General features: G+C 39.7%; 1 protein-coding gene across 1 annotated transcript in view; it reads left to right on the top strand.

Annotated features, from left to right (window-relative positions):
• The window catches only part of EPHB1 (EPH receptor B1), a 123,446-nt gene extending 100,860 nt beyond the window's left edge, over positions 1-22,586 (top strand). Inside the window, exons 12-17 of the mRNA XM_053461385.1 lie at positions 828-1,043; positions 2,019-2,168; positions 8,428-8,621; positions 9,191-9,346; positions 10,123-11,191; positions 22,269-22,586. Of these exons, the coding sequence (XP_053317360.1) occupies positions 828-1,043; positions 2,019-2,168; positions 8,428-8,621; positions 9,191-9,346; positions 10,123-10,231 (825 nt within the window). The 3' untranslated portion in view covers positions 10,232-11,191; positions 22,269-22,586. The remainder of the gene's footprint in view (positions 1-827; positions 1,044-2,018; positions 2,169-8,427; positions 8,622-9,190; positions 9,347-10,122; positions 11,192-22,268) is intronic.
• Positions 22,587-26,731: the final 4,145 nt, after the last annotated feature.

Genomic DNA, 26,731 nt, shown 5'->3' on the forward strand with positions numbered 1-26,731 from the left:
CTTTATAATAACCCGGGAAACATCTTCATTTACGAGAACAGCGCTAACAGACAGGGTACATGGAGTGCGACACAAGGGCACATGCAAGGTGTCTGAGATATTCGGGAAATGCACCTTGTCAGGCATACCCCGCTCTCCGTACGCGGGCTGGTATCTCTGACACTGCCAGAACGGCATTTACTCTACTCTACGAGGCATTCTGTCTCATACACAAGAAGCCCCAGTGGATTGGATCCAATAACCTACTTTGCAGAGGAGCCGAGGCACCAATTAATATCCCTATTTTTGTCTGAAGGCTGAAATTAGATTTTTAGGTCATCTGAAGGGTGGCGTTTGGCTGGCACTTTGTCTTCAGAATCACGCTGCACCGTCTCCAGACAGCCGACGCTTTATACTGATATAGGTCAAGATTCACACCGTGTATGTGAATAGATGATCAGAGCTATGTACCAAGATTGATATAAAGAAAATATGAGTGGAAATAAAAATAGTTTTCATAAAACCATTGTTCTGTGAAAGTGGTCCATGATAGTTTCAATAGAACACACTTTTCCATAAGCCTCTGGGCGGGTTTGTAGGCTAAATGATCTTTCTGTGACAAGTTGTCCACTTTTTTCATATGTTGGTTCTTTGCTGCCTACTATTATTAAGTGGGTCAACGGGCAAACCCGATTAAATGTTTAAAGTGTATGAGACAGTGAAACCTCAATTCATGAGACAGCATGGTTTAATAGTTCATGAGGTCCTTTATTTTGGATTGCCCTTTGCTTCAAGAGAGGATGTGTTTGAAGCTCTCTTATAAGGCAATTGTTTTCCTTTGTCTTCAGCAAAACGACGGGCAGTTCACGGTCATTCAGCTGGTTGGGATGCTCCGAGGTATTGCAGCCGGTATGAAGTACCTCTCAGAAATGAACTATGTTCATCGTGACCTGGCAGCCCGAAATATCCTGGTAAACAGCAACTTGGTCTGCAAAGTGTCAGACTTTGGTCTGTCTCGCTATCTACAAGACGACACTTCAGACCCCACATATACCAGCTCCCTGGTAAGAATATACATGTTTATATGACGTATATATTTTCAGAGGCTCGTAAGTGTGCCTGGTTAGGTCTCATTGATTATATATCCTGCTCTGTTTCTTTAGCGGTTAATCCATTGGATCCTGTATTTACAAAGTTAACGGTAATATCAGGCTTTTTTTTGTTAAAGGAACTTGCTCGAATACCCTGTAAACATTCAGGTTTACATACATTTTATTTTGTACATGTATGTAAAATGCACATTTTCTCCTATAAAAAATTAAGATTTTATAATAATTAGAACCCATTTGTGCTGCCCTTTGGCTCATATCTGGTGAGTGTTGCGCAATCTCTCTGTTTTCTGCCCGTTCTCTCCCTTTTTGTCATTTTAAGTCCTACTGAAATCTTAATCCATAATGCATGCCTTATTTCCAGGAAGTATTGTCTGAACAAAGGACTTTTCAGTTTAAGTTAATCAGGCGCAGGAAAGGGATTCATCTCTCTGTTGATACGAAGAGGTCCTCCTGAATGAGATGTCTTTATCACAATAGATTAAATGCGTTTCTTCAAGTCAAGGTTTCCACTGCCCTTGGAATAAGCAGTAATATTAATAAACTTACTTTGAGTCGCAGGGCTGCCACCTTGAGATTCTAGACACAGTCCGTCATTGCATGAGAAATGAAAAGAGAATTGTTTTTTTTCTGTAAAGTAATGAACAATCATATTGAGCCTTCAGGGCTGCCTACTGGCAGTATTTATTGCGGTTCTATATGTGCGCATTTAGGGGAGATGTATAAATCAAAATATTACTTACAGTAGCATGAGACTCTTTCACCCCTGGGAGTTTCAGTAAGTATAAGGAATACATGGCAAGTCGCATGGTGGCTTGAGTAACGCTTGGATGGTTGTCCAGTAGCGTTATGTCGCTTTGTTGGACCCGATGAGATAATCAGGGAATGTTCTGTATACTGTGTGACTCTCCTGTGTGTGGTTTCTTCCAGGGTGGGAAGATACCCGTCAGATGGACAGCCCCAGAAGCCATCGCTTACCGAAAATTTACATCAGCCAGTGATGTGTGGAGTTACGGCATCGTCATGTGGGAAGTCATGTCATTTGGAGAACGGCCATATTGGGACATGTCCAACCAAGATGTAAGAATCAAGTTCCCGCAAAAAAAAAACTAATTTTGAAGTAAAAACTGAGGAGAGGGTAGAGTGGATAGTTAGGGTGCATTGAGTGATGTGGGATAAATCCAGAGGAGAAGAGCAGGGGAAATGGATAGAACACATAAAGAGGGTTGGATGATGAGGTGGAGAAAAATGGCGGATAAGATGGCGCAGTGTTTTATACACCAAGAGCAACACTAAAAAAAAAACAATTGCAGGGCAACAAATGTACCTACAAATATATTAGAAACAAGATAAAAAAATCATCCATTGAAATAACCAGAAGTAATATTAATTTAAATCGTATACATTTGATTTCTCAGACACTGAACATGTATAGCTTTCCATATTCGCGGGAACGTTTTATCAATGTACATAAACACAGGACTCTTCCGTCAGACTAGTGCATTGGCAGCCTGCCCTAACTCACTAGCCGTCTTGGCTGCGTTCACAGAACCCCGTCTCAGACACACATGCCCTCAGCCGCAGACGTCTCTGCTCCCAGGTGTTAGGGAAAACAGGAGCGCGGTTTCTGCGGAGTGCGGTGTTCAAATACGGCAAAATCAAAGGCAGAAATAAAGCAAGCGAGAGGGAGGGAGGGCCGGCTGCAGGTGAGCTCTGAAGCTACTGCTGTGTCGGATGGATCAGGCTGAAAAAGAAGAAAAGAATCCACATAAAGCAAGAAAATTGGAAAGTGCAGCCAGTGCGCTGGGAAGTAATTGGACTTGAAGAAGCTTTGAACATGTGTCAGGCTGGTGGAGATGCTCCGCTTTTAAAGTAATGCAGTGAGCGGCAGATATAATGAAGGGGAGAGCAGAACAATGCTAGGAACAATGTGTGGCTTTGATTAACCTGCCGCATCCCGGGATCTGCGACTGCCCGCGCTCTCCGAGTCTCTGTAATCACACAGTAGGGGAGAGCGGCGTCACAGTCTTTGGCAGTAATTAACACGCGTGTACGGTGTTACTGAGGAGTTAAGAGCACTGAGCGACCTTGCCGTACTCTGTAGGGCCTGGTCATGCTGGGAGGAGATTACTTTCATACAGCACTATTGTAGATCTTAATAATCATACTCGCAGTATGGCTGCATTGATTACCAAGGAAATAGCAGGTTAGATAAACAGATACACGTGTAGATTAATGTGCGCGAGGAAAGTGTAACCAAACAATACAAAACACCCTGGAATATCAGAGCTCGAGAAGCTCACATGTGGACACGTAAAAGAAGGTGCAGCACGTGGAGACATGACGCACTCCGTGTCATCCGGTTTAAATAGGGAGTGAGAGGTTCCCCTACGAGACACTGACCTTCATTCCAAACTTCAAATCTTAGGGGTTATACATACCTAGAGCGATCAGTGCTGCTGTTGGCTTGTACTTTTATCCCAAATAGGAAGGGGAGATGGAATGTTGTGATATGTGCACCATGTCGGTACAATTTGCTTATTCATTTGTACTACGGTCGGTTTCGCTGTTAGTTGTACGTTTAGGATCTGCTTCCCGAAGGATGAATTCAGTTGATTTAAAAATCTTGAGATCTGGGAAATGATGTCATATCCCGGTGCTCATACTCGCCGTGCTTATGCTGAAGGAGCTCCTAAAGAGAGGATTTTTAATTTACTGCTGACTAAGGGACTGATCAGTGGATTGAGGTAGCAGTCGGCCTCTAACGCCACCCCCCCAATAAATGCCATCTAGTCTAGTGGACCTATCCAGACACGTGGTGGGGCTGGCCCTGCAGCTTGACAGTTGGACTTTACTCAACAGAACTCCCTTGCCGGTACTGCAAACATGACCTATATCTTTAAGTTCTAGCATACAGCGGTAGCTCATTTTTTCCTTGTGTGCATTGAAGGGTTAATACTGCCTGCCGTTTACACAGTGACAGATTATTACTTGTCATTCTATTCATCTGCTATTATTATTATTCTTTTTATTATTATGCTCTATTTGAAAAGCACCGATATACCCCACAGAGCTAAGCAGTGTAAATGGGTATGGTAAACAAAAGAAACTTAAGACAACCCAAATGTAAAAACAGACTGATGCAAAAATAGTGGCGTCCCTGCTTATGGTCTGATGGGGGCTTATAATGTGTATGTGAACTGTGGGACCAGCCATGAGGTCATGTGGGGGTCCAGTGCTACTTGTGATACACAGGTCCTGCCCCGATGGCCAATGAGATCTTCATGGAGTTTAGCTCAGGATTTCTTCAGTATGTTTAATACCCTCTCACTCTTTTTGATCCTATAACATGTTGGGTGGGACCTGTCAGAGCGTGGGTGCTCATCATTGCCTTTTTTTGTGCCGTGTTATCCGTGTTTGATGCGTGTAAGAGCGCAGACATTGGGGCTCACGGTTTGCTGGTTGTTTGCCGTCTTGTAGCCAATCATGGCTTCCTAGTGATAGTTGGAATCTCCATTTCCAAAGCTTTGGGCATTAGTAATGCTTATTAGTGAACGCATGTTACTGGCCGCGTGTGACAGGAGATTAGTGTTGCTTGTTGTTATCTGTATCGGAGCATTAGCGCTGCTCGTTAATTGGTGTATTTTATAGCACTGGTACTTTTTGTTAATGCGTATTAGATCATTATTTGCAGCATGGTAAATGTTAATGTATTATCTCTGCTTGAAGGGAATCGGGGCTGCTTATTGCTTAATGTATGTTTGGAAATCAGCAATTATTGTGGCATGCTTGGAGCCTTCTATTTAAATACCAACAAACGGCTGCTGATTTCAGGATCTCCTCGGATGAACAAAAGTAATCTGTCCAGGGGGTGAGCAAAAGTTGGGATCCAGAGGCAGGAACGTTTTTACCCAGGGCTCATCCCTGTTCTTTGGTAGAGACATTCCCTATATATTCATATACCGTACATTGAGTTCTCTTTTTTACTCCATCCTCCATATATTTCCTAAATACACGTTCCCTCTTCAGTATACTCTTCAGTATATTATCTACCCGCTTCCCTTTTGCTTATACCTTTCAACATGAAATATCACCCCTGTAATAACCCATCACAAAGATTTTATTATGTGCCTCGCTATTGAGGCAACCTAATGGTCCTTATAAAAATGGTAACTGTTTATAAGACAAAGTTAATCCGAATGTTGTCACCGATAATCAAGCTGGGCCTTTAGCTGAGTTATGCCGCACCTGAGACACCAACTGGCATATTGAGATATTATTATCGGAGAAGACTATAAAGCCGCCATCTCCAGAATTTGCACTAGAGCTCGGCGATCCTGAAACTTGATTAGAAACACCATTGTCTCTCCTTATTTTTAATGGGTATCCTTAATATGGAGTATACATTGCTGATGGCGGTAGTACATACGATCGGTTTAGTGCTAATGTTAGGGTGCCTGTTGGGGTGTTGGTGCAAGTTACTCAGTGCATGTCGGGCACTACTAACTGTATTGCGCGTGATGGAGTATTAGTGGCAATTAGTTTTGGATAGTGAATATTGGCGCACTTGTACTTTAGTTTTGTTTCTTGCTGTTTAGCGCCTGTTAGATCACTAATGATTATCTTGATCCGTGGTGCACATTACTGCTAATGGCTAATCAGCGTGCGCTAGAACATTTACTGTTTCTTCTCGATATGTGTAAATTAGAGCGTTAATACCGTTTTGTCGTAGTTTAGTGCCACGGCACAGCATTAGCACCGATTGCTTAGTGTAAAATACGGCATAAATGCTGATTGGAATATGCTGGTGTGTTCTACTTTACTGGCGGCTGTTTTGTACGTGCTAGAACATTAACATTAATTGTTGTTCGGTGTAAAATTAGGGTTTTAGTGCAGTGTAAAGTAGAAATGCATGTTGAACGTTGTTTAGCATTCTAAAGTATTAGTGATTATCTTTGTTTCGACATTAAAAGTAATTTTACTTATTGTAATACTAATTGGATTTTAGAATAAGTGCCGGTTTCTGTTTAGAGTATGTTGGGGTATTAGTTCCGATGTAATAGAGTGTTACTTTTGCTTGTTTAGCTGAGGTCAAGGCATTATTACTTATTTGGGAATATTGATTACCCCCCCAAATGTTTTGTCCCCCCCAACTACCTTATTTTTTCCACTCAGCAAATAGCTGTTTCCAGTATAGAATTTTAAAGATGTTTCCTAAAAAATGGAGTATCTCACAATCCACTGAGGTCAGACCAATTCCACCGTGTATAATGAGGTAGATGGGCATTGGCATGAGGACAGGGCTCACGTCTCTCATCAGTTGTTTTTGGGTGATGGGTAAATACTTACTAAATGGGAAAGAAAATGAACCGTATAGGTCCAAAAAGTAGAGAAGTAAAATTTCCAGAAATCTTGAAGCCATGGGAGGAAAAAATTTTTTTTCGGAAAAAGAAAACCTGCAGAGTGGAATAGTTTTATAAATTAAAAACCATTTTGTTACACAGGGAACAGGACATGCAGTAGTCTTTCATGAAGCCCTTCTTGTTATATAGTTTAAATACGTATTACGCTTTTTTTTTTCATTTTTTCCAGAACAAAAAATAAAAAAGGACAAAAATGTGTTTTCTTCCCCCCAATTTTTTCCGTTTTTTTTTTTTAGGCCTTCCCATCTTTACCCAAAAAGGATTTATTTAGTTAAATGTGATGCCTTTTATTGAACCATCATAAAAAAAAAGACTTGGTGGGGCAGTGCCCAAAAATCTTGACTATCCTGTGAAAAACAGGACGGTTGAGAGATATGTGATCTAAGTATTGACCTCGCTTTTTTCTGCTATTGATCATAAAGCTCGTTTTGGTCTCTAGTCATAAATGTACTCAACTTGTTGTAAATGTAATTAAAAGAGGGGGTAGTAACATGTGTCAGGTTGCTTCACATCAGCAGGGAGATGATATCCTGGTCTACACTGATTTGGTAACAGATTCCATCCTTGATAACAAAAAGATCTAAGATCTTTGTCCTTAAGAGGTTAAGAGTACGGCCTTCATTGTTGAGGCCTAGATCGTTGAGCAATTCCGATAATGAGTTTGTAACAACCGATAAGTGGTTGTTATTGCGTTACTGCTCCTTTATTCGTCTCAGGGGCGAGGAGCTGGTTGGAACAGGTACTTTTATTGTATGCAGATTTTCCAAATTCTGCATATTGTTCCTGTTGACTTTACAATTGGCCAACCAAGGGCAGGTGACCAGGAAAAACAGCTTGGGGTCAGGACTCGCTCTGAGGGTAACTGCTCTTCAATAGCCGTTCTTCTGGCTGTGGGTTTTACATTATATTAATCACAAAGGCAACCCTTTTGTATAAATAGGAACGTCGTAGGGGATCAAATTACCGTACTCTGCAGTGGTTCGGTTTTAAGGGAAAAAAGTTTTTTGTTTTTTTTATTTTTAGCCAGGGAAGTAATTATTTTATTTTTAGAAGAAAAGTAACCAATTCAGTGCAGGAGAGATCTTCAATACATTGTGATGAATTGTGCTAAAGACTCCTCTAGGAAAGAATTAGATTTATATACCTGTGAGTCTGAAGAGGTTCGCATTTCATGACTATGCCGATGACAAAAGAAAATGTATGGTACTTAAAAACAATGAGATAGATGTATCTGTATATATGCAGACTATGTGAAAAACAAATCATTAACAATCCCGGTTACTTATGATTAGTTACTGGCAAAATACATAAAACTACCAAGCAACACGAAATATGGTCCAGAGAGCCAAAATAAATATAAAGAAAGCTCCTTAAAGTGCTAAAACAGTCAGTCAGATATAGCATGCAGACATGTTCATATAAAAAACAAACGTTTTGTGATGTCCGCCTTGAAAATGCATAGAGGGATTGTGCAGAATCCCCAATATACAATTGCCCCTTTCCCTGCCACCCAGCTACTTGACTTAAAAGAGACTACATCTCCTGCCATGTGGTACATTCACCAGAGCTCCCCTCCAGCGCTGACTTTGCAAGGGTTTGGGGGGTCTAAAGAGACTCCCAGTGTGTATGCACGGGAAGTAGGAGTTCTTTTCTGTCACTGATTGGCTGCTTCAGGCAATTTTTATCTTCCAGTCTTCGATTAGAAGTATACCTCAAAAAATATTTATAAACGTTGGAAAAAAGGGCATACAGTTTCTCCATTCCCTGTTGATGCACTCGATGATTCCACTCACTTTTCTCTTACTTTAGTCCCTGTTCTTTGACTCTCCTCTGCTCCCCATTGACAGCTCTTTTTGGTAACCATGACCTTACCAATTATTTTTTGTTTTGCTTACCGTGTACCTCTCACCCTATAGGTCATCAATGCTATAGAGCAGGATTATCGCTTACCACCCCCCATGGACTGTCCAGCTGCCTTGCACCAGCTCATGTTGGACTGTTGGCAGAAGGATCGAAACAGTCGGCCACGATTTGGGGATATTGTCAATACTTTGGACAAGATGATCCGAAACCCTGCCAGCCTCAAGACAATGGCCACCATCCCTACTGTGTAAGTTTTTAAAGCATTTACATGTCCTAACACAAGGCAATGACTTGAGGCTAACTCTCTCATTGGCTCGAGTGGTAATTTATCTAATTTATCTAGAGCTTGGTGGCTGAAAAAATCCACAAAATCAACTTTACATTAATGAACAAAGCATCGTCTCCTTTTCTGTAGTTTAAATATAGATTATAGCGTTTAGAGACTGGACCATCTGGGAGGCTCCTAGATGCCAGTTTAAACTTCTTGAAACAGTTTGTGTTAGGTTAACTTCTAGTTTAAAAGGTGGCGATGAGGGGATGTGGAACATAATTTCGGCTGAGTCTACAACCTTACGGTGGCACCAAGCTTACCAGCCATACTAGTCATGCTATTTGGCTAATCTCTCCAGTGTCCTGTAGAAATGATGAGATGACTGGACTTGATTCCAAATCAAAAAAGTGCCGAAATAAAAAATGTGATAAACACAAGAAAATGTAAAATGATAGATCTATGTATGTATGTATGAATGTGCTGGAAGTACATTGTAGGAGTTGCTTCCTCAGTTGTTTACCATCTGATCTGTGTTGGTACCGTAGGCCTTCCCAGCCGCTGCTTGACCGGTCGATCCCAGATTTCACAGCCTTTACCTCAGTAGATGACTGGCTGAGCGCTATTAAAATGGGACAATACAGAGACAACTTCCTGAGCTCTGGCTTCACCTCGCTGCAGCTGGTTGCCCAGATGACCTCAGAGTATGTATGATGCTTCGTGGACAAGTCTTTATAATGAATGTTTGCTTTAGTTAGCGGGTACACTCTTTTAGGCAGGGAACGCTTTCATTAAGTGACATAGTGACATGCTATTTCATTAAATAGCAAGTGCACATCACTTGTTATTATATGTATTTTATGCTTTATATAGTGATAAATAATTCATACCTTGGAATACATTGGTTATTTATAATAGAATACAAATTCTTCATATCACGAAGACCTATGAGGTCCTGTAAGTTTGTGATGTGACATCTTTTTTGCCCCAATAAAAGATAATATATTTGACTAAAGACATGGCTGTATCCATTTTCTGTCTGGTAACATGTAACATACTGTAAAAGGTCCATGTGTGTACTGAGTATTGGCAGTAAATTGCATAGTATGGCTGATCCTTGATCTCCACAGTTAATTAGCTACTACTCCCCCAAAAATGGTCACCTTTTGGAACCAAAGTTTGCCAGAGCCCACAGCTCATTTTCTATCCAACTTCTATGTGTTTGCATTTGGCTACTGTTTAAATTGAACTTGGGTATATTGCACTGCCAACAATCTAGTGTAATAAGTTTTAACGAAAAAGCCTGTATTTATGATTATTTCTGTATAATCTGCTCTATTTAACATACGAAAAGACCTATAGTAAATACCATAACTGATAAACAGAATGGGTTCCATTTTGGTTAAATACGTGGAATGTTTTCAATATAAATCATGACATGGATAACTACTAATCGATCATCCGTTGCTCTCTCTTCTAGGGACCTGCTGAGGATAGGAATAACATTAGCTGGACATCAGAAAAAAATTCTTAACTGTGTTCAATCCATGAGGGTCCAAATGAGCCAATCTCCCACCTCTATAGCATGAGACGCTGGGGACAGTAAGGGAGTCCTGGAGGGTGGGAAAGGGATATGAGCTTGACGAGGGGAATGGATTGGGCCTTGGGCAAAAACTGACCTTGGAATTCAGGAGACAACATTGTTATCAACCGTAGGCCTCCCATCCACAGTGTAAGGTTCATACAACGTTTGTCTCATATACAACAAGCTGAATGGATCTACAAGAGCAAAGAAGAGCATTCATCTGGTGATAACCTGTATTCAAGTGTATTTTTACATACAAGTCAGTATTTTGGAGAAATTAATGGCACGTGCTTTAAGAAGGTTGTGGCTTTTTGGAACCAGACAATTGGTCGATGGAAACCAAGGTGCTTAATTTTATCACAATACACACAACAATGGGATTGTGGACATCATATGGAGTCAGTGTCATCCGTGAGCGGATGCCCAGTATACCCTCATTTCTTACACTGCTGCTGCATCAGGGAGGCTGTCTGCATACTTCCATCTACTGTTTTTTTTTTTTTTGTTTGTTTTTTTTTGATTGTCTTCATATTGAAGATGAGGTTGTATGGAAGAACAAACATTCTTTTTTTCCTTTTTTTCTTCTTTTGCTTGCATTTTTGGGCAAAAAAGAGAAACAAACCTAAATACAGTCAGGTATATAAACCTGGCAACATGTCTGCCTTTATGTCCTATGTGTTTAAAAAAAACAGATCTGCGGATCCAGTGTTTGTATATAGGAAGAAAGAGTGACTGAAAGATTGTATGGATAAAAGAGGACCTTGAGTTCTCTTCCTCATAAAACTTAATCTGGATCCTGACAGACTTGTCTTGGAATTTGGGACAGAACCTATATGGACGGGGGCAATGAGGGCATTATGGATTCTGAAAGGTTACATGAGAATCACTGGGCATGTGTGGTTAACAGAAAGACCATCTGGATGGAAATGTTTAACGTTGACAGAGGAGTTTTCTGGATTTAATGGTAAGCAATGAGCTATCTACGTACCTGGGAACTTGCCAATGTGATTGCCTGGAGTTCTCCTCAGTCTCTGTGTGGGAGCCAGGATGGTGGGCAGTCCTCTGCTAAGCTGGGGTGGACATTGGCTAGCTTCATGTTGGGAACTGAAATGAGCAGGGAGTGCAAAAAGCTGGGACAAATAGGGAGTAGTCCCAAGTAGGTCATATTGCATGTAGTTTTAGCAACTTTAATAAAACTTTTTAGTTGTTATATGATGTGTGTGTTTACTGTTATTCCATAAATATATTTATGCATTAGTGACATATTTCTAATTGAAAAGAGTTCAATGATTGAGACGCACAGCTTGATAAAAGACCTAGGAATGAATGCATACCTAGTTAAGGTAACCAGTAATTTATACGCTAGTCTAGAGGGTCTCTCTTACTGCTCCATATGGGAGCCCCGAAAAAAAATAGACGTAATGGGCTGGACTCAATATTACTGCCTCCCGTAATAACGGCTCATATGTTATGTTAACATTTACACTTACATCTGTTCTTAATGTTCTTAAAATGTACACGTTTCCCATCACGCACTTAACTTTCTTTCCCTAACAGAACTTTGATGGATGCTCTTTGAAATGCTGTATTAAGTATTTGAAAAAAAACATTAAGCAGTCAAAAATGATGCATCTAGACTTCATCAACAGAGCATAAAGTGTAATGTGTAAACTTTTTTTGGATGCACCATATTGCAGTTTTAAAGAGATCTGCATCATATATGACTTGCTTCTGGTGAAGAAGAAGAAGAAAAGTCTCATCACCTCCTCAACAAGAGGCAGACTCCCCTCTAACTGGCTATAAAAAACAAACAAACAAAAACATGGTTTTTGGACACTGTAGTTGAGTCCCACAGTGCCCAAAAACAATGTTGTTGTTTTTTGGGGGGGTTTAAGCGGAATAGTCTTTTAATACATATATCTAAATAAGCACAGTATGATGCCTTAAATAATATTAGCATGGCTTATAGGCGGAATGTGTAATGGTCTATTGATTAATGCCATGTTTATGTCTGATGATAAAGCAACTTTAATTGCTGTCGGGATTACACTGGGCATTTGAATAATAGTCGGCAGCCAGTGCCCATCATTTCTCCGGTTTTTAAATGCATATTACTGCTTTAAAAATACTGCTGTTACAGTGTTAACAAAATGGATATATTAAATCAGTGGTGAAAGCTGACAGTAGCCAGCTACCAATGTTTTGCTAATCAGCCCTGGTTTGCCTCTCCTTGACTGCGTTTTTTGTCGCCTCTTTATTATTCGGCACAGCTTTTTATGCCGATAATTCTGTCTCTTTCATTGTCGTTATCAAGTACAAGATGCTTTTCAATTGTCACTTCCATCATGGCATTTCTATGGCAACAGTAAAATCCCAGCTTAGTATTCTGTTTTATTTTTTTCGTAGCCGCGTGCTGGATTTGCTCAGAGATTTCTGACAGCTCGTACCTCAAATTCCGAGTCTCGTAAAACAAACAGCTGAGAATGCAAGGCCGGCAAAAAGGGTTCGCTTGAAATAACCAGACTCTGGTACTAAAACGCAATTTTGTGGTCTCTGATGAAATGTACCTGCGCTTTTGTGAATTTAGAGAATGTTCCGGCTTTTAGACATCCTTGAAAGAGGAAACTGATTGATAAATCTGCCTGTAAATTCCTGATAATATAAACTAAACACTATTTTCTAGACACATACCTTTTTCAGATTCGTGTTTGCTTCCTATCCATGTTTATTGTTCATGCAGTTCAATGACTTAGTATTTCGCCATTCTGCCATCGTCTCGGGAGGTGGACATCGTGCCGTTCGCCCAAACTTAGAGCGTTTATAACTTGATGGTTAACTTTCGATGTAACCAGCCAAGGCCTACAGCGCTAGATCCAGATTACAGATGATTTGGTTAAGGATATTCATTAGAACCAACATGAGGACAGTTTTTGTTTTACACAACGGGGTCTTTTCGCTAAAGGGAGCGTTGACGGGAGAATTTTCAGGAAAGCTGTGTTTCGACTCCTGACTTAACTATGTATTCATGAACCTCTTGGCTGGCCCTGTATAATGCATAGTTAAATCAGTGAGAGTTCTTCAAAGTCTCCTGATCCTTTGACCCAGCTCCGAGATTCTAGCTGGAGACATCTGCCAGTGTTGGCCCTTCATAATGAATAGCGAAGTGAGGGAGTTGAAAGCGTAAACTGTCTCCCCCTTTTTTTTTTAAGGGTCCAGGTGGTCTCACGGACATCTGTTGACTGCTATGTTATTTACACCAATTCGGTCAACTACAAATCATTGAGGTTTTTAGTGTTTGATGCTTGGAAAGTAATTATGCATCACATTGACCCTACAGGTTGTGTAGATGCTCTATATATATATAAAAAAAAAATATATATATATATATATAAAAAAAACCCCGGGAGGGGGCTGCAGTGTCCTTTATTCAGGCATCAGCGTTAAACAAAAAGCCACACAATGACTAGCACAGGTTAAACAGCGCAACAGTCGCAAAAGCTCAAACTTGACATCCAACCAATGAGTTATATTCTATAGTCTTTTGTTTGAAAATGTCATCATTATATTCATGTGAGGGAGCATTATAAATACGCTGAGCCTGATGGAAGCTTAGATATTCTCAATTAAATCACCTGTATTCAAGCAGGTGGGTAAGCAGTGACATACCAATGAGAGAAGCTCCCAACTATGTGATCTGATCTGAAAAATGACCCGTTTCTTTAACGATAGTCCCCCCCCCAATCAACGATAGAAGTAGTTGGGTCATCTTGTTTCCGCACACAGCCTGCAGTCGTGAGTCATCCGTTTCATAAACTGCTTTTTGATGATTCACGGCTCACTTTCCTATAAGAGCAGCCTATTCCGTGCACCTCCTCGGAGCTCGGACTATGATGGATCGAGCAGAGAAATACCCATAACACTTTATGAAATAGACAACTCCAGGTTTATAGATCTGCAGACTTTACAAAAAATTACATAAAACTACCGGACTGCTGCCAGACGGCAGCCTTTTAAATCAACCCTTACTCATAAATAAAATAATTCACAATATATATCAAGGGCTTTATATGTGAGCTGTTCTAGATTCCATTTTTTTTCTTTTCTATGCCGGAAACACTTTATTTTTATTTATTTATTTTTTTACCACGTCTGAGATGTTTCATGTTGATTGGGAAATTTTGTTGTGGAAATTTCACATTTCAGCTCGGTGTTGGCTGTCCCCCTCCCCGTTTATTTTTTATAACTCTTCTGCCAACCTAACAACTAATTTCTCGGTAAGAGAGAAAAAAAAAAGAATAAAAATCTGGTCCTTTGATGTATGTTAAAGGTCTGATTTTTTTTGTTCCCTTAAATACAGGCAGGATGGTTTATGAAGCTAATTCTGGGCAAGCGCGAAGGAGTTTTTAATTTTTAAACGCTGCCGATGGAAAGCTTGTAAAAAGGCAGTGAACTCAGCAGGCGTCCGGCTTTTAAATAACAGGCAGCCAGGATCATTATTTGTACGAAGCCTCAGTAAGAAATTACACGGCTCGCTTTAGAGTCACAGTTTCAGTAACCCGCAGGTTGTTTTTACTTTTAGAGGAAACGCGTATGTCCAGTAACCCTTGTAACAGGCGGTCATTGACAGACCATTGTTTATTCTCTATACGGCACCAAGTGATCTTCAATATCTGATCTTTACGTCAGTAGAGACGGCAATTATAGAGGCGGCATACGGGATTTATCTTAGTTTTAAGTGGATCATTTGAGCGCGGCGGCCTGCTGTTTCATTTAGTTGTTATGGGGGTTTACTAGGACTATCTGTGGCCCTTTTCTGTACCTTGTTATCACACTCAGTGTTATGAGAATACAAGTTGTATTTGTGCTGTGTGGTTGAGTTTAAGAGTCATACGTGGTAGTGGGTATGGTCGCAGGTACACGGGCAAAGTAATGGTCGCTGGATGGCTATAGGTAATTTTCTTATACGGATTAGCGTGTTGGCTTTACTTTTATCTGGATGAGCTTGTTGGCTTACTATGTGTATAGGACATATGTGCTAATATCTCTATAACTGATTGTTTAATGTCTCTGTTTTGAAACGTGAGGCTGATCAATTGCCACTTGTGATTGAGCGTGTTGGAGATATTCAGAATGTAGCCAGGCAGATTGGAATAAAGTTTATCTGAAAGAAAAAACTGCTTTGTCCTCCCCAGCTTCCTGAAAATTAGCTTCTTCCCAGTACAATCTGACTGTGGAATTTTGTAGAAAATAAAGAGCTGACTTTATTATCCATTTTGTTGTACAGTGGATGAAAGAGAGAGGCAGGAGGCAGTACAGCAAATGGATAAGAAGGCAAGCAGTACGGTGGATAAGGGGGATAGGCATGTAGGAAGAAGAATGGATAAAGGGGCAGTGTATGGTCCATGCAGCAGATGGATGGAGGATAAATATAGGTGGGCAGTATAGCGGATAGGGCGTGAGCCGCAGAATGGATGAAGGGGAGATATGACTGGGCAGTAGAGTGGAAGAAGAGTAGATATGACTGGGCGGTAGAGTGGATGAAGGGGAGATATGACTGGGCGGTAGAGTGGATGAAGGGGAGATATGACTGGGCAGTAGAGTGGATGAAGGGGAGATATGACTGGGCGGTAGAGTGGATGAAGGGGAGATATGACTGGGCGGTAGAGTGGATGAAGGGGAGATGTGACTGGGCAGTGGAGTAGATGAAGGGGAGATATGGTTGAGCAGTAGAGTGGATGAAGGGGAGATGTGACTGGGCAGTGGAGTAGATGAAGGGGAGATATTACTGGGCAGTAGAGTGGATGAAGGGGAGATATGACTGGGCAGTGGAGTGGATGAAGGGGAGATATGGTTGGGCAGTAGAGTGGATGAAGGGGAGATGTGACTGGGCAGTGGAGTAGATGAAGGGGAGATATGGTTGAGCAGTAGAGTGGATGAAGGGGAGATGTGACTGGGCAGTGGAGTAGATGAAGGGGAGATATTACTGGGCAGTAGAGTGGATGAAGGGGAGATATGACTGGGCAGTAGAGTGGATGAAGGGGAGATATGACTGGGCAGTGGAGTGGATGAAGGGGAGATATGGTTGGGCAGTAGAGTGGATGAAGGGGAGATATGGTTGGGCAGTGGAGTGGATGAAGGGGAGATATGGTTGGGCAGTGGAGTGGATGAAGGGGAGATATGACTGGGCAGTAGAGTGGATGAAGGGGAGATATGACTGGGCAGTAGAGTGGATAACTGTGAGCAGTAGAGCGGATGAAGTGGGTTGTAGGTGGACAGTAGAATGTATGGCAGAAAAACACAAATCTGAGTTTCGCAGACAGAGCCCTGGGACATGTGAAAAAGTAGCTCCTTATCTTATTAGTACTTTATTTGTTTGCGAAAAAGCTGAAGATTTCTTTTCCTTTTACCTAATCAATGCAAGCTTAAGATAAGCAAGATCTCATTTATGAGGCTGGATGCTGATCTGCTTCAATGAGTATGATCATCTGGTTTTAATGTTTTATGAAGTTTCACTAAAGGAGTCCAGACACCCTCTGTTTTCCCTACCTGGTCTGCATATAAATGTCTTATTATTCCTTCCTTCTTCCTATCAGCACCACATACTTTATACTCTGGTAACCAATTACAGTCTCCCCTGGCTAAAAAGTACTTACATAGTTTACCAGTCCTGCATCTAAAATACAGAATTAGCAAACTACTTATCTGCTTAATTATGACTCCTTTTTCAGAGCCTGGGGTATAAATATACTGTGGAGAAGGGTAGAAAAATCAACTAAAAAGCAGTAAATCGACTATTCTGGATCAAATTAGGATAATATTTTGTTTTCCCATGTTTGAAAATTGCTCTCGAATACAGTACTACTGAGTGCAAGCTCTGGCTGTAGTCAAGTTCCAAAACACATAATATATATTTTCTGAAGTTGTCGTGTCCATTGATCATCTTGCACAATGTACTCACAGTAATTTGTAGTCCCTTCCAAAAGGTACTTGGGGAACTGAATGGTTTTAGTCCATAGTCTGCTTTAAGGAGAACCATCTTGCAATGCAAATGTATATATATATAAATATGCAGAGGAAGATAACGAAGTCCATGTTAGCCTCCTGTCGGTAGTATTCCATCATCCTGTAGAAAAAGACCCCAGTGTTTGATCTCCAAGAGTGACATTTGTACATGAAGCTACTCACGGCATGCCAGGCATGTCATACTGTGAGCTCCCATTCTGCTGATACAGGACTTTTAATCACGCATCTGCTAGCCTTGCTCTCATGTCAACAACTTGAATGCCCGACCTGCTGAAAAATAATCATATTCACCTGCTTGATCTCTTTTTGTGTATTTGTGTGTCATACAGGTGGAATCAGTATTAAGAATCAGTAAGCGTATGATTGTGTATGTGAGGTAGTGAGAGTGAGTTAATTTATGATGAGATTAACCTGTATAAGATCATTTATAATGACTCATTTGTGTGTGTGTGGGAACCTATGTGGAATTATTCTTAGTATGTATTAGGGGTCCATTCTGTGATTAAAATGTACAGGGATCAGACTGTGTGAGTAAAAATATGTGGGGGTCGGACTGTGTGTGTTTTGTGTTGGGTCCTCGTTTTCAGTATATCATCTGGCGATCGTTACGCTATTTGTATATAGTTTTTTAATTTTTTTTTATATATTCTATGATTAGATGTACTATGAGGTATCTTTTATGCGTTAACTAAAAAGCTTTCTGACAAAGAACTTTATGGGCATCAAAAAAACCAAAACCTCCTTTCATTTATCCCCAAATCTCATACTGCAAGCTTCTGACTTGGCTGCGAGATTCAGATCAAGCTTCTTGCAGACAGTAGCCGGTACACTGATTAAATTCCACAAGTTATGTATACATATTATTATCTACGTGGAAGTGTTTTTGAAAAGTAATTGCCTTGGAAATATGGAACGCAGCATAAATCTTTCTCTCACTCCTGGAAAGATAATCTTGCGGAGATAAATCCTTAGCTCCAGAAATGATGAGCTTTTGAAGAGAGCTCCACTTAATTCATAATAAAAGGGAAACTAATTTAGGAGGAGATTAATCTTTTATTGCTTGGCAAATTAGATATATAAGGAATGTGCATGTCTTTTTTTTTAAGGTGAATAGTTATTAAAAGTTACTAAAAATAACTTTTTGGAACCGGCTTTGCGTTAAAGCTTTTGGTATATTGAAGGTCAGAATATCGTTTAATAGAGCAACTTGACTGTACCATAATAGGTTGAGTTTCTACACGATCATCCACAGCTCCGTGAGTCTTTTTTTTGGGGGGGGGGTCTGCCATTGATGGACCCGATAACACACTTTCTATAAAATTTTACCAAATACATCATATTTTTTCTCTTCAGTCTACCACCCTTACCCTACACATCCATTGTCTACACAATTCTCTTACTACTTCATGATCTATTAAATACCTTGTCGCTCCACCTTCAGTATTCACCTAGCAGTATCACTCAATCATTACATTTGGGTTGCACCCAGCACCTTGTGTCTCCACTTTCTTTTCTCATTTTTATAGACTACTCACCATCTTAGGGGTCTACCTAGTACTTTCAGACATCTTACCCATTTAGTATCCAACATGCTGGCTTTCAACCAATGTTAAACCTACAGACGAATTCACTGCGGTCTCCTTCCATTCCAAAATAGGGTACGTACATAGAGAGTGGGGCCATCAAACAGAACTGGCATGAAGACCCAACTTCTTGTGCTGCACCACTGAAGCAAGATCCTCACTGCCTATCATTTTCTTCCCTCTGTTTAGATCTTCATTGTCCTTCTAACACAAGCAGTGGCCAAGGGTTGACCTATGTTTGCTAAACACATCAACTCAACAATCATGTCATGTTCCTCAGTCCTGATTCTACATCTTAAGTATTTTTTACCCAGCAGCCCATCTTATCCCCTCCAGTATCTACCCAGTGTTTTCTTTAAATGAAATGTACATTTTTAACACATGACAACAATGCGTTATGTTTATAAATGTTGGTGAGTCACAGTTCTGTGAAAAACAATAATGTTTCTACACAATAGAGAACATGCATTTACTTTCCATCTCAAGCACATTGAGGTTTTACTGCAAAATATCGCATTTAAATACAAATGATTCATAAGTAGTTATGTATTATAATATACACATTGTGCACGTCTTTCATTGTCTCTCTTCGTGTCGTATTTTCACTTTCCGTACTCCATCTCACTTTAGAATGGATTCTCTTATCCCCTTTTTCTTTTTATTGTCTCTATTTAGATCGTAGATACCAGATTTCCATTATGGTGCACTTGGTAGAAACATCGTAAAGAATGAATAATTTAAAAATGGGGTATTTTAAGTTTGCTGAGACATATAAAATGAGGAGTATGGACAGGGCAGGGTTACCTCATCAATTCTTTTTAATGTCTGTCGTAGCTTTGCCATACCCTTTTGGGTGTACTGTAAGAAGCGCTTCCTAAATTGTTACCTCTATATGAATAAAATATAGTTACTAAACCAAACCCATGGGTCTCTACCTCGGAAAAAGCGACACTTTGGGCATACCCATAGTCTTATGTATTAAATGAATAAAAGATTAACACAAGTCAGTTTCCTATTGCCTACCCACCCCTTAAAGGTTGTACAGAGTCATTGTCGCTCTCTCTGTTATTTCTTGATCATACCCCTCCTATTTTCCCTAACTCCTTCCTCATTCTCTCTCCCGTTCCCTTTTTCCATTTTTCTGGATTGATCTTTCTACGATACAATCTTTTCATACATACCTTTAAGTGCAGGTATTAGAAACCAAGCATTGCATCAGACCGGGTTCTTCTTTCATTATTATACAAAGTTATAATGTATACCTTTTTAGGCTTTTTTTTTAACTCCTATTTCCATCTTTTTATTTCCTCTTTTTTTTCTCCAATATCCTATCATATATTCTCTCCGTCTGCCGAGTGCACTGTAGTACAGTATTTGTGAAGTACGCATGTAGTTCACACCTTTCCATCTGCCGGCTCAGGAATAATTCAGTACTGCTTTAGTTTAACTAAAATTAAAAATGGTTTCTGGCCACGTAGTGTGTGCCATCTGTGTTATTCTGCCAAGTACAAGTGTAGTAGTTTTAAGGAAACATAGTAGAGTAGCTGTCTATAATCACACTTTGATCACACCCTTAAATTGTTTTTGTTGTTAGTCTTTTAAATTACAACTGACCAAGGAATTCTGATACCCAGGCATAATTTTCTATGCACGTTATGCTTTTTCAAATTGCAGTCTATTTATTGCCTTGCCCTGATATTACCCAACCTTTCTATAATGATCTGGGCAGAATGTGACCGCAAAAGTAATTTTGTAACTTCATCCATATATCCATATCATGTACGTATTCAATAAAATAAATTCACTTGGGGATTTCCATAATGGTACTGGATATGAAAGACACATTTAAAGCACATATCACTGGAGTTTTGGTTAAGAGGGTTCTTGGGGCATCTGTCCTCTATCTCACTGCTTCTCATGCTAGCTGCCATTACTGTGTTCATAGCGGTGCTGCAATGATGTTGGGAGGAACAACCTTGGAGCCAAGTTTAAACCGATTACGTGGTAAAACTCATGTCTGCGGAAATAAGATAAAGCATTCATGAGCCTTAGTTGATATTTGAATGTAGTATTTGGCCATGCAGGATATGAGGTTAGTGCTGCTGGGCTGTTTTAATGCTCTTTGACATTTTATTATTTTTTATGTTTATTCCGGGGAATCTTGCTGCTTCCCCGATGCACTCAAACCTTTTGCACGCTGATCATTAGAACATCCTTACTGAGAGTTTGGATTAATCATTTCTAATAACCAAAGTATAAATTAAGTTCCAAATTGTTCCCATTAGTTCAGAGGAGGGGGAATCTCCCGTATGTCGCACCTACCACTAAAACAAATTCCGATGTTTAGCATCTCTAACCAGGATGCCCCTCACGTAACGAAAGGAACCTTCTATATTCCTTCCCCTTTGTAAGATCTTCCCACAGACCTCAGTATAAAGCAGTTATTGAGGAATTATTGCAACAATCCACATGGAAGTGCAATCTACTTATTTACCTTCAACTCCTTCTTTCCTCGTGTGCCGACATGAATACACGGATGTATAAATATATACTAATTTTACAGCAATTATCATAATAACAACCTAGTTCTCAAGCTCTCACGCTGTATTAAATATATCTCAGCTGGAGGATAGACACCTGGGAATAATGGGAGCAAGAAAGTTTGAGATGTAAGGGAAGGGAAATGCCCATTAGAAACATTTTATAATTTCATGGATATTACGGATAATATGAATGTGGTCACAATCCTTGGCTCTACACCTGCAAATTGTAAGAGATAATTATTCAGTATCCAATTACAATTTTAGTCAGTATACTAGTGGTGATAATATTCTTAAATATGTAAACATCTATGCTGCAGCATATTCTGGACAATGTTCGGCAATCGGGTTCTCCAGCGCGTCACAGATCAATGAGCCGGTTATAAGGAAGATCTCTGATCTCCCAAAGCAGATGATTAACACTATGGAGGACCATGTGCGGGATATGACATTACATCACAGCTCTCTGTTGTCACAGAGTTGAGTGCAGGTGGAGGCTGGGGCTTAGTCTGGCTCAAAAGAGGCTTCTAAGAGAGCAGGGATCTAAATAAATACTGCCGGATTATAGTATATCCACAATGTTTTTCATTGTTAAATTTCTTGCGATAAAAGTATGATTAGAAGGGTTCAGGGGACAACTCCAGAAACAAAATATTAGTGGGGATGTAGAGGACTGCCCTCCATCAACAATTACTTTTTTCTGTAATTTAGAACATATTTGACTACTAAAATATGAAGATTTGCATCCCTAACTTTTTGCAGTGATCCCAGGATACCATCCATCTGATCTATTTAATATATAAATGTATGATAACCCCGTAATGCTTCTTTTGTATGCATGTTTCAGAACTATTTCTCCCTATTGCAATAACTCATTTCTGTATCTTCTTTCCAGAGGTTGGCCCAGTGACCGATTTCCATGCCGTCAGCTGTCACCAAAAGATTCGACGGGGATAGACTGTCTATGGGAAAAGATGAATAGCCCCCCATTTGCCCGCTCTCTGCCCTCTTGCCCCACCTTGGCTTCCATGACAACCACATAGCTGTATATTTCTGTAAGGTCCTGCATTGTACAATTTACCCCTCCTCAGATTTGTCACCTGTGTTCAAAATGTTGGAGTTTGTAACAGTAATTTCAAAGAAGAGAATAAAAATATTGTATTAAAAAAACAAAAAAATCTAAATTGCACTCAATAAAATGAATTAAAATACATCATTGCATATTTATTTGTTTTCCTTAAATACCAAACATGTTGCTGTCGCTGCTACCCCAGGAATTTTCATACACCTCCTTAATGATAAATTATATAATCCTTCAGGACCAGAGATATTTTAGGATCTTCTCTTAAAAGAGAGCTGTCACATTTAACATAAAAAATAAACAAATCCAGCACTGCAAGCCACTTGTCCCTTGGGTTATTATTTTTATTTATTTTCATGTCTTGAATTCTCTAGCTTCAGCAAAGGCCTAACCAATTTTACAAAGTAAATGTACTATTTTTCCTCATGTTTTCTGCTTTTTATGTTGAGCTGTAGAACACTTATACCCAGCAAACATTCTGAGCTCCTAGAAGAGTAGACATCAGGGGAGGAAAGAGGGACATTGAAATTTGGATCATAGAGGGTCACTTAGGTGGTATGAGCATACCTGGGAACTATCCGGGTTTGACCCAGAAAACTCTGGGAGAAGCTCAGGTCAACACGCAAATCCTCCGGTTTGTGGAAGCAGGGTCTTGACAGACCCCACTCTCTCCCCATTTCACCTTTAAATGGGGGGTGTTTCCTGTGATGTCAGTGGGCAGTCCTGGCTGCGTCCTTCAAGGGCAGACTGGGTAGCCGGAGCCCAGAAGTTCCCAGATATGGATATGAGGAGGTCCGCCATATCGGATGCCCCATACACGGCTATGCATAGAAGATGGGTCTACTGGATATAGTTAAACTGTTATAATTTAGATTTTTTTTCTAATTTTATTTTTTTAATGTTGAGTGTATGAAATCAGATTTAGAAATAAATATAATTAATGTCCCCCAACATTGCCACAATAAGAAACTGTAGCAAGCATTTGAATTCATCCATCGTTTAAATAGAATGTCTTAACTTTACAAATCTAAAATGGTAACTGACTGAAAGCGATTCCGCCACATACAGCTTTAACGTAGACGGTTCAATACCAAATAGAGCGTCCTTGTGTCCTGTCTCCGTATGTTCTTTAACCTTGGCGTGGTATATTATCTGCTTTATTGGTATTTGTAAAGATGCGCACACCAGTTGCATGGAAGCTATTTTTACTGTTATGAATGCCCCCATGCCAGTCTTTAAGCCGCAGCAAATAGGATCATAAATATAACACGCCGCACAATTCAATTGCAAAGCCTGCGTATGAGAGACACAGACACACATCAATTAGCCCTAATGGATCACAGCTCAATAGTTAAGAAAACAAAGCGTGTACACAGAGCAAATTGCTTTATAGTTATACTAAATAATAATAACGTCTTCAATGTAGTACTTTTCTCCTAGAGGTCTCAACGCACTTGACAGCAGAAAAAAGCAGTCGATGCAGTTGTTTTAATAGCAATCATTAAGCCAGGGCTTATTTGAAAATATTCCACACACATTACGTACTAAAAAGGAAAAAAGGACACTAAAACAAAGCAAAGAGCGGAAGATCCACTAAATGTTCTACCGTGTTGTATGCTCTTGGCCAGAGGTGCCAAGTGGAGTACTATCTTTATTTATATACTTGCAAGGATTAGTTAAACGGCCTATGTCACCCAATTCAGTGATGTCATAGCTCTGCCATACCTCCCAAAAATATTTGCATTTGTTTTATGGGGTGGAGCTATAGGCACAGCTAGTTTAGGTAAATCATTTAAGAAGAATGTGTTTTATGTATACTTTTTAAATTTTTTTTAACTCAGTTCCTTGCTTTTTGTCTTTTGAGGGCTGTAGAGCACTATGGTGTATTCATACCCAAAAAACATTCCGAGCGCCTAGAAAAAGAGGGAACAAAATATAGATGGGGATTCTGGTCCCAAACCACATAGAGGGCCTCATGGGTACCATTTTACATTGATCTGTTTAGATTATATAGCCTTAAAGACACAAAAAATGAATCAGTCTGGATTAAATCTCTTTGTGGGTCACAAATCCTATGGATGTTTGTCGAGGCCTGTTAATAAAACATACCCTGAAACAATTTAACTCATTCTAAGACCTTTTAAATAATGGATTTGATCTAAGGCCACAGGATGAAGTCCACTATTATCTATTTTTTTGTAAATAATAACGATGTCTAAAATGCCTATTTTAATGGGGCACATATCTTCTTAATCACTGCCAGCCATTTTCTATAGCCTCAAGTATATCATAATGAGGAGAAAATAGTCCGGTTACGGAGCTGCGTGCCACACTGTATCACATTAAAGCAGCTACTTAGATTTATAGGCACGTCCACTACCTAATTACATTCTCCAAGCACATCTAAGGATGAAGCATATTGCCGCACATTGATCCAGCGGGGTGTGGTGGGAATAAGCAGTACAGAGGGAAGAGAGAGAAGATGTAAGAAAATAAGATTTAAAAGATGAAAGAATATGTAACTTAATACAAATGGATATATATGCAGATTTAAGTGTCTCTTCTGAAGAATAAAGGGTAGGCTTCAGAAGGTGTTGCATCGCTGATCTACTGTTAAGGCTTGTTACTGAAACGGTCAGTCAAGTTGTGTGAGACATAAAATTAGATCAATTATTTGCAGATGCTTAGGAGCGTTACTCAGTTTCATTGATTTTGTGGTAGTTCACTAGGCTGCAATAAAATAATCAGCAACAAATGTTTCCCTGGGTACAGAGTAGATTATAACCCTAGTCTACCAGCTGCTGTGTGAGGATGAAGAGTATGCAGCACAACTTTGTGTTGATAGGAAAGTGAAATGTGACACGAAGGAAGAAGTGTCATGAAGCGTTTAGTTGGAGAGATTATAGTTGCCCAGTGTAATTTACTGTAGAACATTTCTAAAAAGGGAAAATTTAAGAGAACTCCAATTAACATAGTGGCCAAACTCAGCTCTGCCTTAAGTAACAGTGTCAGGCATTCTCTGAGATCTCCAAGATTATGTTCTTATGGACCTCAATGGTGACTTACCTTAGGAGGTGTAGAAAAAGTTCAGAATTCAAGTTTGCTCTGAATTTGGCTACAGTTCATAATGTTTGAAATGTATCACCTCACAAACATTCTCCAGTGAAAAATCTAGATTTTTTTTTACCAGGTCCCAGGTTTGACCAAGTTCACCTACAAAATAATAATTCTCCTGGAACAACACAAGAATCGTCATTTGAGGTATAGGCTAGGGGGAAACATGGATGGTCTGGAGAGTGAAACAAGGAAAACCATCTTGAATTCCACATTCTCTTTCACGTGTCAAAAATACCTAAAGAATTAGCCATGGTGCATACTCCCTCCAAAGCAGAGTTTCCAACCAATGGGTTCTCAAATAAATGGTATAGTCAGTTTAGCTAAACTAGGTTGGCAGCCATGTAGCCACTTTTCAGATAGTGAACCTGCATTTAAAATTGCTGTAAGTTATAGCGAATAAACTGGTTTGCTACAGCTTAGAGTGTAGTGTGTAGACAGGCTTGCCAAATCACTCATGTAAAGACTTTTTTCTTTATTGTATCATTATTTTAACAGTACTGCACTACTTTAAAAAAATGTTAGTCATAATGAAACAGCATAATTTTCCTTCTAAAGGTAGACCCCTATGATCGGGACTTTCAGATGAACAGTCGTCCCACCTTTCAACCGGACGCCAGTTTATTATAAATGCATTATAGAAACAATCCTGCTACTTACCATAACCATGCAGACACCAGCTTGAAAAAGCAAAAGGAGCAGCACTCTGCAACCGACATAAGTAATATATTTGCATTAAGAGATCATTAAATTGAATTTTGACGTTTAGTGCCAGACAAGTAAATTATTACAAAGCAGAGATTTCTCACCCCTCCAGCAGGGAGTCAACAAAGAAATCTATCCTATATCTACGCTGCAAAAATATGCCCTAAAAAGTGCTACGCTAGACAAACAATTTTCTACCTTTAGCATCTATCCAGCGTGGAAAAAATACCATAATTGCTATGCAGAGTTTCTAAGACAGAAAAAATATCTTTTTTTAAGCTTTGGATGTGCTGGGTGTATTATTAAGAGGGCTTATATTGTAAATATCAGAGTCTCCACCCTATTTTACTGAAAAATGCACTAGCCGGTGTTAAATAATTGGTATTCGTTTCAATAAAAGCAGAACTAGCAGCTTTCTCCGAAAATAGATGGAAATGTTCCAGCGAATGCTTAATTTT

This window comes from Spea bombifrons, chromosome 3 (assembly GCF_027358695.1).
Source record: "Spea bombifrons isolate aSpeBom1 chromosome 3, aSpeBom1.2.pri, whole genome shotgun sequence".
Lineage (NCBI taxonomy): Eukaryota > Metazoa > Chordata > Amphibia > Anura > Pelobatidae > Spea > Spea bombifrons.